Consider the following 15,291-nt stretch of genomic DNA (forward strand, 5'->3'; position numbering starts at 1 on the left):
GTTTCTCGACAACCACGGGTCCGATATACTTTTAACTTGCCAGGTATATTGCTGGGGACCCGAGGATGTGCCTTTTCAAGGTTTCATATTAATCGGACAATTACTTACCGAGCTATGTCCAAAAAACGATTCAACCAATCAGAGAGCAGCGAACGATCGCGTGTGCCGAACGTGGCGGGCACACTCTGCCTCGGATGGCACATTTGAGAGCGTATTCATTTATTTCACGTTTGCAAACTATGTTGGCGTTAAACTATGTTTTACAACTAATAAAAACGAATTTGCGATTCATTCGCTTTCCTGCGCGTTTGTGCACGCGATGGCGATTTCTTTACCAAACTCCGGAAGCCGTTCGCTTTGGACCAAACCATTGCATGTAAATAGAGGGGGGGGATTGTGACCGTACTCGCAAGCCGTTCGCTTTGGACCAAACCATTTCATGTAAATAGAGGGGGGGGATATAATTTTAGATATAGATATAGTACGGGCATGCCCTAGTTCATTTAATGATCATTAAACATTATTCTTCCGCTCATTAAACGTTTATTAAACATTAAACGTTCATTAAACGATTACGAAAATAAAAACGAAAACCATTACAAAATTACGTTCGTACCGTCACATCAAACACTCCCGTGAACGCAAACACCGTCACAAACGTTACGTTACGTAATTCAAACCGTGGGCACATGGAATATTGGAGAGCCCATTGCCCAAACGGTTTGTCCACAAATACTGTTTAGATTTTGATGATTTGCGTGTGATTTGATTTAACGGATGTTTATATAAATCGTTTAAAATAAAAGCCTTCAATTTCTGATATTTTGCCTTTTCATTTGGGCCTCCCAATTGAAGCCCCGCCTCCCAATTGAAGCCCCGCCCGTAGGGCTGGTACCGTTGCTAGTTCTCTAAACTCACCTTCATTCCACCCCTCCTCTAACGTTTTCAAAGGGATCTCTGACTTTGCAATAAGAAACTCATTTTGCTCATGTGATTTGATATCACAAGAAACTCATTTTGCAATAAATGTTTGTTTACCATTAATCGTCCAACACTTTCTAAAATCCCAACACACCCCTCCTCTCCTAAACTCCCCCCCCCCCTCACCCCTCTCCTCCTAAACTCCCCCCCCCCCACCCCTCTCCTCCTAAACTCCCCCCTCGCCCCTACCCTCCTAGACTCCCCCCTTACCCCTCCCCTTCAAATCTCCCCCATCACCCCTCCCCTCCAAAACTTCCTCCTCGCCCCTCCCCTCCTAAATCCCCCCCTCACCCCTCTCCTTCAAAACACCCGTCACTCCTCCCCTTCGAAAGTCCCCCTCACCCATCCCCTTCAAGTCTCCTCACCCTCCATTTGTCTCCAATTCTCCTCTCTCACCCCCCCCCCCCTCCTCAAAGCTGCTTCCTTCCCACTTACTCTCACTTCAAACTCATACCTCCACCTCCTCTAACCCTCTTCCTTGTTATGCCCCCCACCCTTAAAAAAAATAAAAATCACTGCACCTCATCCCATCACCATCAAACCTTTTGTGTGCCTCATCCTCCCCTTTCTCCTAACTCTTCTGCAATCTCCAACACACTATCAACAGCTCTCCCTACCTCTTCCTCTTCCTCATCTTACTCTACCCCTCCCCTACCCTCCCCTGTCCTGTATCCGATGTTCCCCCTCCCTCTTCCTTCACGGTATGGACCTCAAAGAACCAGGGCCTTCTTTCAAACCTAATTGATCTCTCCATACAGGTTGCTTCTGACAAACCAGACTTAATCTGCTTAACAGAAACTTTCCTCCTTCAAGATGTGTCTGATTCCTTAATATCTCTACCTGGTTACTCCGTCCTCCAGTATGGTACACCTGAGCCTCACCATATTCACCATATTCACCTCAGTATTCCGATCTTTGCTCCTCCTTCAGCTTTGGGTCCCGACAGCACGACAGCTTTCGCCAGGTAAACGAGACGCCATGATCCTTTTTCCCCATTTTTCCCCATTGTTCCCTTTTTGATTTATATTCTCCTATTGTTCCCTTTGCGTGCCCCTTCCCCTCCCACGAACATTAAATCCCTTGAATTTTCTCACCTTCTCCCTGAAATTATCATTCCCTGACTAATTAGCTCTTTAGTCATTCCCTGCATTCCCCACAAACTTATTCATGCTCGGTCGCCTCAGGCCCGGTAAGTTTGAGGTGAACTGAGGTTAACACCTCTTCTTCGATCTGAAACCTGGCGCCGCCACAATACAGACAGTTATGAAGATGTCAATTATTTTGGCTGAGGGCTTGACCTGCTCTGAAATGACTGGTAACCATTGTGACTATTTTAAAACAACCGAATCCGACTATAACATAAAACACAATAATTATAATGGGAAATGTTTGTAAACAAACGATGAGCGCTCAGTGTTGTGGAAAACCATTCAGGTCCGCACAACTTTAGTCCAACGGTTTGGTTTAATTGCATTTAGATCATCAGATCATTCCTGTAAGTAGAAATACACAATAAGCATACGATGCGACATCTCATAAAGCCATTCATATCAGTCAATGCAAGCAAGCTAGATATTCTATAAAGGCGTACCATTAACGAGGCTACCGATGTAACATGTCACAAGGGAGAAGTCTCGGAGCACTGACACAGCAACGGGTCTTATAGTCACGCCCCTAGTGGGGACAACAATGACAGCGAGCAGCGAGCATCCCCACCCGGGTTCAGTACGGATACGATTTCACTACATTCACCCCCCGTCAGAATTATACGGCCGCGTGGCTAAAAGCGAGTGAGCGTCAGCATGGGCGCGGAGTATCAGTCGGCCCAACCGTAGCGGGCCGGGCGGCGAATTTCTCTGCCAGCACGCGTTCGAAATTCCCCGGGTACGGCGTCTCGTAACCCTGTATCCCCGGTGTCAGAGGCGTCAACAGGGTCGGGTGATGAAGGGGGTAACGCCAAGTCGTCGGACCCGGGCAGTCTCGACGGGGGGAGGGTCGGTGGACTATCGGCGATGGGAGCGTCGGGAGAGGTCATAGTCTCATAGATGGGTTCGACCGGTTCGTCCGATTCCCTACTAAGGTCGTCGACCCCGCAAGGGGCAAGATGACGAACGGAGACAGTAGTCTCACGACCATCAGACGTCATCACACGAGCATGCTCAGGATTAGCCTGGAGAATCTGCACTTTGTCCACAAGGGGGTCGTACTTGCTCGCGCGAACTGCCCGTTTAAGGTAGTAGTAGGCCGGCCCGGGCCCAGCGAGCCAACTGGGCAAAGACCGTATACACCCCGAGCTCCTGGGGTGGTGGAAAAGACGCTCGTGGGGAGTTTGGTTAGTTGCCGTACTCAGGAGTGCCCGGATTGAGTTCAACGCCGCAGGTAGCGACCAAGCCCATTTATCGAGGCCCCGGCCGTGGGTCCGGAGATGGAGCATGACGGCCCTCCAGATAATCCCGTTGAAGCGTTCGATCTGCCCATTAGCCTGGGGTCTATACGGCGTGGTGTAACTAGACGCAACGTTGTTTTGGAGCAGATAGCCGCGCACCTCCTGAGACAAGAAGACTGCACCCCGGTCGGTATGGACATAGGCCGGGTAACCGAACATTGAGAACAAGTTCTGTAAGCAACGCATCACCGTGGCAGCAGTCATGTCCGCGCACATATAAGCAAAGGGGAATCGTGAGTACTCATCAACGATAGTGAGCAGATAGCGAGAGCCGCTCGACACCGGCAAAGGGCCCTTGAAATCCATCGCCAAGCGTTCCCACGGGCGTGTAGCCTTCACCAGAGTCCCCATAGGGGGGTTATAGAAACGCGGTTTGATTTCCGCGCAGATAGCGCAGTCGCGACAGATACGGCGGATATCGTCAATCGAGTAAGGGAGATTCCCACTCCGCACGAAATGAGCGAAACGCGTTACGCCGGGATGGCCCGCAGTAGCATGCAGCACCCGTAGGCCCTCCAACGAGGTGATACCAGCACATGTAGTGGGGCGCGATAAGGCATCGGCGGCCTGGTTATCCTTCCCTGGGCGATATTTGATGGTGTAACAGAAGTCGGCGAGTTCGATACGCCAGCGAGTGATTTTCTCGTTCTTAATGCGCTGGGCGTGTAAGGTGTCGTACATGAACGCAACGCTTTGCTGGTCCGTGATGATTTGGAAGCTCCGCCCGAGTAGGTACGGGCGCCATCGCCGAATAGACTCGACGATCGCATACGCTTCCTTTTCAACGGACGAGTGCCGCCGCTCAGCGGAGGTAAGAGTCCGTGAAAAGAAAGCCACGGGACGTCCCCCTTGGGAGAGGGTCGCCGCGATGGCCTGATCCGAGGCGTCACTTTCGAGGACGAACGAGCCGCTCTCGTCGATGGTTGCTACGGCGGCTCGGGCGATGTCGGTCTTAAGACCTTCAAAGGCCGTCAATGCGGCCGAACTCAGGGGAAAAGTGTCGCAGGCCACAAGGGGGCGAAGTTTCGCGGAGAAATTTTGCACCCATTTGGAGTAATGGGCGAACAGCCCAAGGGCGCGTTTCAGGGACGCCCGATCGCAGGGAGGGGCCATGTCGAGCAAAGGTCGCAGACGTTCCTTATCCGGAGAGACAGAGCCATGGGTCACGGTGTACCCCAGAAGATCTATGGTGCGTAGGGAGTATCGGCACTTATCCTCGTTCATAGTTAAGTGATACCGTTGCGCGACCTCAAGGAAGCGCTTCAGATTAGCGTCATGGTGCCCTTGGTCATATCCACAAACCGTAAGGTTATCGAGGTAGACGAAAACATCGGTTAAGTGCTCCCGCGCAACGAGGTCATCCATGGCCCTCTGGAAACAAGCGACCCCGTTCGTCACCCCAAAGGGCAATCGTGTGAATTGGTACAACCGCTGCCCCGACTCGAAAGCGGTATAGATACGATCCGCCCTAGAGATAGGGATCTGGTGGTACGCACTACGGAGATCGAGAGTACTATAGACCGAATACTGGGACACCTGTTGCACTAGCGCGTCCATCCCCGGAAGGGGGTAGGCATCCAGCTGTGTAAAGCGGTTAATCGTTTGGGAATAGTCGATCACCATGCGTTTGCGATGGGCCTCACTGCGCACCACTAAGACCTGGGCACGCCACGGCGACCTACTAGGTTCTATGATGCCGTCTTTCAAGAGCTGAGTCGTTTCGTCCGCAATGAATTGCATGTCCGCGCGAGAGTAGCGTCTCGATTTTACCGCGACAGGGGTACAGTCGGAGGTTAGATTGGGGAACAGTGAAAGCGGACGGACGTCCATTTGCGCTAGGGCGCACACCGTTAGCGCGTCGTCCGCCCCCACAACAAGAGTGTCAGGCCCACCGAACTCCATTACCAGACGTCCATGCAGCTTAAGAAAATCGTGTCCTAGCAGAATATCAGCACATAATGCGGGTAAAACCATAAGGTGTACATCAGGGAAAACCCGTCCCTTTAGCACTAGTTTCAATCGGCATTCCCCTTTTGTGCTAAGCCGGAGTCCCTGGGAAGCCATGAAGATCCGTCTCGTAGACCGCCCGATCCGCCATCCATGCCTGAGCACAAGTCGCTGGTCGATAAAACTATCCGTAGATCCGGTGTCCACCAAGGCCTGAACACAATGGCCCTCAACCATAAGGGGAATAAGGGCTTGAGCCAGGCCAGACGAGGCAGCTGGGAGCGGGACTGAGCCCCCCGAATGGGTCGGACCAGCCTCGCGGGTGGATCCTACACCAGCAGCAGTTTTGCGATCGTGGCCGGAGTCTGCGTTGACCATGGGGAATCCATTATCGTCATCAGAGGGCTTTCCCCAGCATTCCGGTGTTTCGCGATTCAAAATCCGACGAGAAAAGGCCTCCGTAGTATTTGGCATCGCCTTTTGACACTCCTGGCAGATAAAGGCTTCCGTTGTAGCCGAAATCGCCTTTTTCGTTTGGTCGCTTTGACAAAAGGCTTCCGTAGTATTCGAAATCGCCTTTTTCGTTTGGTCGCTTTGACAAAAGGCTTCCGTAGTAGTATTCGAAATCGCCTTTTTCGTTTGGTCGCTTTGACAAAAGGCTTCCGTAGTATTCGAAAGCTGTTTCTTCCCTTGCGTGGCTCGAGGTTTGGCCAAGGACGCGGCCTTTGTCCCCGATGGAGAATGAGACGGTGGTGGCTGTCCGGTGGCGCCAGTCAAGGTTGTCTGCGCGCCCAGCGGGCCGCAGAGAGGGGCCCTCCCCTTCGAAGTCGGGTAAGGCGCTGGGCTCGTGGGTTCTGCTACAAGCCCGTTCAAGGTTGCCGCGCCTGCGCGACCGCGGCTGCGCGAGTCGAAGGGCCGCGAGCCGCGTGCCGATTTCTTGCACACTTTCGCGTAATGTCCCTTTAGCGAGCACAAATGGCAAATAGCGTCACGTGCCGGACACACGACTCGGGCATGACGAGGCCCTCCACAAAAAAAACATGCGGCCCCGCGCAAGGCCTTGGGTCTGCTGGTCGTAACGGCAGCTGTCAGGGTAGGGTCATCCTCCGGAGCATCCCGGAGTTCAGCAGGCGGATCCACGTCCTCGTCAGTGGTACTCTCCGGCCGGGCGTGTAGTGAGGTGCCCGCCAAAAGGCGCGTGCGATCATAGGCGTTCGATTGCATCCGCGCTTCGGTATACACCGTCGCTTGCTCAACCGCCGTAGCGAAGGTCAGGTCGGTCTTCTCCAAGAGTTTGAGACGTAGTTCCTGGGAGGAGACCCCTGCTATGAAGGCATCTAAAAGTCGATCATCTTTAGCCTGCTCGGGAGTCCGTGGCTCCTTGGCGCTGTCCAGCATGAGCTGCCGGAGCTCCTGGGCGTAATGATCCATAGGCTCGTTGGGCTGCTGCCGCCGCGTCTGCAGCAAATAACGCGCATACACAGGGCTTTTTTCTTTTATATAAAGCCGCTTGAGCTCCGCGATGGTAAGATCATACGTCGTGCATTGAGCGACCGCGTGGTAGACCCGGTAGTCGATTTTTGAGTGTAATATTGCCAGCTTCGCGGCAGGCGTCGGAGCGGTCTCAGGCTCATCAAAGAGATGCTCCAGTTGTCGGAGCCAGTGCTTGAGTTGCAAGCCTCCGTCCGTGGCTTGTGGGTCGGCGCTGAAAATGGACACCGTCAACGTCTTGTTGCCAGCCATGTCAGCAGATCTTAAATGCAATTAAGTGTTGTGGAAAACCATTCAGGTCCGCACAACTTTAGTCCAACGGTTTGGTTTAATTGCATTTAGATCATCAGATCATTCCTGTAAGTAGAAATACACAATAAGCATACGATGCGACATCTCATAAAGCCATTCATATCAGTCAATGCAAGCAAGCTAGATATTCTATAAAGGCGTACCATTAACGAGGCTACCGATGTAACATGTCACAAGGGAGAAGTCTCGGAGCACTGACACAGCAACGGGTCTTATAGTCACGCCCCTAGTGGGGACAACAATGACAGCGAGCAGCGAGCATCCCCACCCGGGTTCAGTACGGATACGATTTCACTACACTCATCATCATCATCAATGGGATAACGAACTTACTCGAAATTAAATACCGTTTTTATGTCGATTATTCGAACCGATAGCGAACAGAACCCTTAATTGTGACGTCACCAACGGGCCCAACTGCGAGGGTGTGACGTCACAGAGCTACGGTTCTTTATCGCATTTCAAACTTTGCTTCAAGATGGCGACGACGTGCGTCTTTCTCGTTGCTTTGTTTTGCGGTTTCATGCTCTACTTCAACCTCGGCTACCTGCTACAACTTCAACAGGTGAACTTTAAACAAGTGCGAAGATTTACGTGAACGTTTTAACCGGATTAAAAGTGCGGTTCGAGAGCCTTCCTGTGGATGGTGAAATGTGCAGCTGCTCATTTCCACCTCGCTGCAGCTGAGTTTTCCGAACCGACTTCGTCCTGTGTTTGTATGTGTGTACGTGTGCACATGTGTGCGTGTGTGTATGTGTGTACGTGTGTGTGTGTGTGTGTGTGTGTGTGTGTGTGTGTGTGTGTGTGTACGTGTGTGTGTGTGTGTGTGTGTGTGTGTGTGTGTTTTGTGCGTGTGTCCGATTTCACCACCAATTGATCCAAATAATTTTTCCTGATCCAATATGTTTTTTGCATCCATCTCTCACATACAGAAACCTCAAGCATATTCAGTATACATCTCCGAGAGGCTCGTAAACCTCATTCCCTTTCAGGTATGACGTCAAGCAACACGCCATCAACATGTGACAAATGTTCTGTATTAACGAAAGTACACAAATATTTTATTAGAGGAGGTAAAACTCAGAGTAGAGATAAAGGGCATAACAGGTACCTTACAAACAGGAAGGGAAGTGGGAAAGTGCAGGTGAGTCTGCTGTCGTCGGGAGGAAGATGTGGAATAACTTTGTATCTCTTGAGTCGATATTTCTTCCACCACACACATCTATAACATCAGGACATTGTGCAGACAGCACTTTTGACGTGGTGTTTGACACCTTGTGGACTCCACACATCATTCGCCATTAACATAAACAATCTCGTCAGGTACAATCGTCCACCATGTTGTTCTTCCGAGTGACCACATGTGCACCAGAAAGAGCTGATGGACCATTTTTATGGAGCTCTGAGCTCATATCGCATGTATTTCTGGGTGGTACTTTCCCCTCTGGGTGGATTGGTTATATCCTCCAGTTGTGGGTGAGAGACGTGATTGGGTCTTGTTATTTATTTGTATGTGCCTGGGATTGACAGCCGACCGGCAGAATTCTTCGTGGCGTTTTGGGACCTTTTGGGCCCTGAATTATTGAATGTCCTGGAATCATCCTTGGTGCTTGGAGAACTACCACTAAGCTTTCGAAGAGCGGGGGTGTCACTGATTCCAAAGACTGGAGATCTTCGGCAGATAAAGAATTGGCGGCCGGTCTCGTTGCTATGTACGGACTACAAAATATTGTCAGAAATGTTGGCCAGTCGGTTGAAGACGGTAATCGGTGATCTAGTCCACCCTGATCAGAATTACTGCATCCCAAACAGATCTATTTATGATAATATTTTTTTGATCAGGGATTTAATGGAATGTGATTGCTTGGAAAAAGATTTTGGGATAATATTCCTTAATTTGGAAAGGGCTTTTGATAGTGTTGATCATGTTTTTTTGTATCTGTTGTATTGTAAAATTGTTGTTGTAAAAGAAGAAGAGTATTCTGTTGAATCGGGTGTCTTACCTAACGTTTTTTTTCCTTTACTTTCGTTTTAGCGTTGTAATCTGCTTTCATAGTTACATCGCGTGCGGTTTTCCCATTCTCTCAACCTGTTTTGTTGTGATACAAACAATGATCGAAAAGGTCGGGTTTAATATTCCCCGTCGCGAGACGGAAGACTGCGGTCAGGTTCGATCGCGTTCTCATGGCGTGTAGGCCAGCCAGCCAGTCCCCGGTGGCTTCCCAGATCCCGCAGGCAGATAACGCCTCTTCGGGTTCTGGAGAAGAGGCTGCAGTCCGAGGGAATGTTGTTGGAGATCTGCTGGCTGGGTGAGAGGCTTGGGATTGTTGTGGGGAATTGTAAGGCATTGATCGTCCGACGCGCGCCATAATAGGCCCAACCCACGGTCTGGCCTGGCTAGGCTAGTTGAGGAACCCTCGTGTTTCCTCGCTTTGGGAGTTATATAAATATATATACATATATATACATATATATATATATATACTGTAGCGGTTACCGCTGGATGCACACAATCGCCTTGCACCGGCCAGAACACGGCCAGACGCGCCTCTCCCGGGCATGCCCGGACTCACTGTTCCCGGGCACGCCCGAACCTCCCGGGCACGCCCGGTCTCGTCTTTCCCGGGCATGCCCGCTCTCGCCTTTCCAGGGCTCGCCCAGAGCGTCCGGGCATGCCCGCTATCGCCTTTTCAGGGCTCGCCCAGAGCGTCCGGGCATGCCCGCTATCGCCTTTCCAGGGCTCGCCCAGAGCGGCCGGGCATGCCCAGCCTCGACTTGCCAGGCCGCAGCCAAACACGCCCGGGCAGGTCCAGACTCGCCTTTCCAAGGCTCGCCCTTGACACCCGGGCATGCCCGGTATAGCTTTTGCCGGGCAAACTTCCCGACATAAATGTGTATATATATTGCTGCCTGATAAACGGGCTTGTCAGAATACCTGAGCTGTTTTGTTTCAATAAAGCAACTCGGACGAATTCCGTCTTTGGTCGCGTCAATTCTTTCGACTCGCGTTGGAGCGCAGTTTCTTCATTGGTGACCTACCGACATGGATACGGCAGTGACGCTTAAACTGCCTACCTTCTGGGAGGCTCACGCGGCTGTTTGGTTCGCTCAGGCGGACTCTCAGTTCGCCCTGCGAGGCATCACCGCGGACGACACCCGCTTCCACCATGTTGTGGCGGCGCTCGGTTCCGCCACCGCGGCCCACGCCTTGAGCCTCCTCGAGCACCCACCGGCTGCTGACAAATACGACGCGCTGAAGACACTCCTCCTCGACGCTTTCGCCCTCTCACCGGCAGCACGCGCACGGCGCCTGCTCGCTCTGCCCGAGCTCGGCGACACGCGCCCGTCCGAGCGCATGGACTATATGCTCTCGTTGCTCGGTGAGCACTCTCCGGATTTTCTGTTCCGCGAGCTGTTCCTTCGCCAGCTGCCTCACCCGGTACGCCTCGCCCTGGCTGGCACGTTGATCACGGATTCCCGCGCCCTCGCCAGGGAAGCCGATAAGATCTCCTCGGCGGGCCAGCACATCGGCGCGGTTACCTGGAGCCCGCCGCCGTCCGAGGCGACGCCCGAGCGCCCTGCGCGGTTGGAGGCCGAACTGCCGGTGCAACTGGCGGCCGCCACGCCGCACCGCCCGCTTCCGACACGACGGCCGGGGCCTCCACCTGACCGGGCGTGGTGTTATTACCACGCCAGGTTCGGACACAAGGCTCGGACGTGCCGGCCCCCGTGCACTTTCGGCAGGTCGGGAAACGGCCGGGCCGGCGTTCATTCCCAGCCATGAGCGCCGGCCACTCGGGCAACTTGCTGTTTATTCAGGACAAAGCGTCTGGGCGGCGTTTCCTGTGTGACACTGGCGCCCAACTGAGCGCCATACCCGCCTCCGAGCAGGACAGGTGGGACGCTGTTTGCGGCCCCTCTTTGATCGCTGCTAATGGCTCGGCCATACGCACTTTCGGCCCACGCGTCCTCACCCTCTGCTTCGGCAGCCAGCGTTTTCAATGGACTTTTGTGACAGCCTGCGTCCCCATGGCTTTGCTGGGCGCCGACTTCCTCTGCGCGCACGGGCTGCTGGTCGACGTCAAACGTCGTCGCCTTGTCAACGCCGAGACCTTCAGCTCCCTGGCGTGCACGATGAGCAGCTCCGCGCCGACCGAACTGGCGTGCGCCCTCCCGGCAGCGAATGAGTTCGCTCGCCTGCTCGCGGAATTCCCGGCCCTCACGCGGCCGACGTTTTCGGCCGTCGCGGTGCGGCACGGGATCGAGCACCACATACCCACTACGGGCCCGCCGGTCTACACCAGGGCCCGCCGCCTCGACCCGGCCAAGCTCGCCATGGCGAAGGCCGAGTTCGACGTGTTGGAGCACCTCGGCATCGTGCGGCGCTCCGATAGCGCGTGGGCCTCGCCACTGCACATCATGCCAAAGCCGGGGGGTGGATGGCGCCCGTGTGGCGACTACCGCCGTCTCAACGATGCTACCACCCCCGACAGGTACCCGATCCCGCATATTCAGGACTTTTCCACCCGTTTGGCGGGACGGGTCATCTTTTCGAAAATTGACCTGATACGGGGCTACCACCAGGTACCTGTCCGGGCGGCCGACGTCCCGAAGACGGCCGTCATCACGCCGTTCGGCCTGTTCGAATTTTTGCGGATGCCGTTTGGCCTCAAGAACGCGGCCCAGGCGTTCCAACGCTTGATGGACGGCGTGCTGCGCAACCTGCCGTTTCTTTTCGTCTATCTGGACGATATCCTCGTCGCCAGCACGTCCCGCGCCGAGCACCTCCTCCACCTCCGAACACTGTTCGGTCGCCTCAGCGAGCACGGCTTAATTGTCAACCCGGTCAAATGCCACTTCGGCGCGACGACCGTTGACTTTTTGGGCCACCGCATCACCAAGACCGGGGCCGTGCCGCTGCCGACCAAGGTCGAGGCCATCACCACGTTCCCGCGTCCCCGTTCCATCAAGGCCCTCCAAGAGTTCCTCGGCATGGTGAATTTTTATCACCGATTCGTGCCCCGCGCTGCTCAGCTCATGCGGCCCCTTTACGAGGCCCTCCGGGGCAAGCCGGCCAAGCATGACATTGTTTGGTCCATGGCCATGGACGCGGCCTTCGCCAGCGCCAAACGGGCCCTCGCCGACGCAACGCTGCTGGCTCACCCGGTGCTCAACGCGCCCATTGCCCTCACTACGGACGCCTCCAACTACGCGGTGGGCGCCGTCCATGAGCAATGGGTGGACGGGGTTTGGCAGCCACTCGCTTTTTTCAGCCGGCAACTCCGGCCGAACGAGTTAAACTACAGCACGTTCGACCGCGAGCTGCTCGGGCTATTCCTGGCCGTTCGCCATTTCCGACACCTCCTGGAGGGCCGCCCGTTCACGGCTTTCGTCGACCACAAGCCGTTGGTCTACGCAATGGCTAAGGTCACGGAGCCGTGGTCGGCCCGCCAGCAGCGCCACCCCTCCGCCGTGTCGGAGTTCACCATGGACATCCGGCACGTCGCCGGCAAAGACAACGCCGTGGCCGACTGTCTTTCTCGGGCCAGCGCGAACGCGGTCCACCTCGGCGTGGACTTCGCGCTCATGGCGGCCGACCAGACCACCGACGCCTCGGTGCAGGCACTCCGTGCGGCGGACACGGGCCTCCGCCTGGCCGACATTCCCTTCGCGGGCACCGTCCTGCTCTGCGACGTCTCCCAGGGCCAGCCTCGCCCCATCGTGCCCGTTTCCTGGCAGCACCGCATCTTCGCCTCCATCCACGGCCTTTCTCACCCGGGCCGGAAAGCTTCTCAGAAGCTGGTGTCGGTGCGTTTCGTCTGGCACGGCCTTCAACGAAACATCCGCGACTGGGCCAATGCCTGCACGGCCTGCCAGCGGGTCAAGGTCCACCGCCACACCCAGGCCCCGCTGGCACCTTTCGCCGTGCCTGAACGGCGTTTCGACCACGTCCATGTGGACCTGGTGGGTCCCCTGCCCCCCTCGCGGGGGTTCACCCACCTGCTCACCATGGTGGACAGGACCACCAGGTGGCCGGAGGCCGTGCCCCTCGCCTCCACCACCACCGCCGACGTGGCGCAGGCGTTCATCGCCACCTGGGTCGCGCGCTTCGGCGCACCAGCGGACATCTCGTCCGACCGCGGCCCACAGTTCACGTCTGAGCTTTGGGGCGCGGTCACCCGTTCGTTGGGGGTCACGCTGCACCGCACCACGGCCTACCACCCCCAAGCCAACGGGTTGTGCGAGCAGTTTCACCGCTCCATGAGGCCGCACTCATGGCCGGCCTTCAGGACGACGGTTGGGCCGACCGGCTGCCGTGGGTCCTTTTGGGCCTTCGCACGGCCCCCAAGGAAGACCTCCAGGCGTCAGCCGCCGAGCTCGTCTACGGCCAGCCGCTCCGCGTCCCGGGCGAATTCGTGCCCGACGCTACCAGTCCCTGGTCCGCCGCTCGCCAGCGCTCGGACCTCCAGGAGGCCGCCCGACGATTTGCCCCCGTGCCGACGTCCCGCCACGGTGGCCCCCAGTCCTACGTCCCCCTGGCGCTTCGCACAGCGGAGTACGTCTTTGTGCGTCATGACGCGCACCGGGGGCCACTCCGGCCGCCGTACGACGGGCCCTTCCGGGTCCTGCGACGGGGCGACAAGTCTTTCATCGTCGACTTCGGCGGCCGGCCGGACCGGATTTCTGTGGACCGCCTCAAACCGGCGCACATGGACGTCGACCGACCACCACGGTTGGCCCTTCCTCCGCGGCGAGGCCGCCCCCCGTCCACAGTTCCCCCCGCTCGACCACCCACCACCACGTCGGACCCCTCCCCACGACCCTCCAGGGGTCGCTTCGGCCGGGTCATCCGGACCCCCCTTAAATTGACCCTGCCGGTGCAGGTCGATTCTGGAGGGGCGTGTGTAGCGGTTACCGCTGGATGCACACAATCGCCTTGCACCGGCCAGAACACGGCCAGACGCGCCTCTCCCGGGCATGCCCGGACTCACTGTTCCCGGGCACGCCCGAACCTCCCGGGCACGCCCGGTCTCGTCTTTCCCGGGCATGCCCGCTCTCGCCTTTCCAGGGCTCGCCCAGAGCGTCCGGCATGCCCGCTATCGCCTTTTCAGGGCTCGCCCAGAGCGTCCGGGCATGCCCGTTATCGCCTTTCCAGGGCTCGCCCAGAGCGTCCGGGCATGCCCAGCCTCGACTTGCCAGGCCGCAGCCAAACACGCCCGGGCAGGTCCAGACTCGCCTTTCCAAGGCTCGCCCTTGACACCCGGGCATGCCCGGTATAGCTTATGCCGGGCAAACTTCCCGACATAAATGTGTATAATATATTGCTGCCCGATAAACGGGCTTGTGAGAATACCTGAGCTGTTTTGTTTCAATAAAGCAACTCGGACGAATTCCGTCTTTGGTCGCGTCAATTCTTTCGACTCGCGTTGGAGCGCAGCTCCTTCAATACTGTATATATATATGATTTATTTTAACACTAACATTTATATTTGAGAACAGTAAAAATTTTCCTTTATAGTTGGCCATTAAAAGAACAATTGAGTGATGTACCAATGCAATAGGGGAAGGGTCGTATAATAGGGGGATTTTGATTGGAGTTTAAAAAGTGTTTTTCGTGGAACATTAATATCAATCCAAAGTGCATGTCTGAGCTGCACAAGGCACAAACCGACCCAGCTTTGGTAAAAAGATGAACATCTGAATCTCGTATTCCAGGCACAGTACTCAGTAGTTCAGTGCAGGGATCGGGCTCCCTACGTACGTCATACCCCTCCCCAAGGAAAAGGGGATTGCCATTTGCTTTGGCCAGGCCTTGGCAGCGGGTTCATTTACTGCAATATACTACTATACTACCCTATACTTCGACATTAACGGCCCCCCTAGTATTCCCACTATGTGGAGTCGTTGGGGCAAAAATTAATTCCTGCTAGTCTTTCACGAACCGGCTGGCCAGGATTGGCTGCAGGTGATTAGGGCAGGAATTTAATAATTTGTTCAGCATGCCATCCTTGGTTGCTTTCGTCTGCTGTAACATTAAGCTACATTTACACAAAATATTCGGTTCCGAAGAGATATAATTTTTAGTTTATGGGAATTATTTATGGTTCTCGAAT

General features: G+C 55.2%; 1 protein-coding gene across 1 annotated transcript in view; it reads right to left on the reverse strand.

Moving 5' to 3' along the window:
- Positions 1-7,477, reverse strand: part of LOC144892153 (uncharacterized) — a 31,991-nt gene extending 24,514 nt beyond the window's left edge. The window contains exons 1-2 of the mRNA XM_078777391.1: positions 7,321-7,477; positions 3,261-7,222 (exon numbers count right to left, since the gene is read on the reverse strand). Coding sequence (XP_078633517.1) covers positions 3,261-7,117 — 3,857 coding nt within the window. The 5' untranslated portion in view covers positions 7,118-7,222; positions 7,321-7,477. The remainder of the gene's footprint in view (positions 1-3,260; positions 7,223-7,320) is intronic.
- Positions 7,478-15,291: the final 7,814 nt, after the last annotated feature.

Source organism: Myxine glutinosa, chromosome 1, assembly GCF_964187855.1.
Source record: "Myxine glutinosa chromosome 1, kmMyxGlut1.1, whole genome shotgun sequence".
In the NCBI taxonomy this organism is placed as follows: Eukaryota; Metazoa; Chordata; class Myxini; order Myxiniformes; family Myxinidae; genus Myxine; species Myxine glutinosa.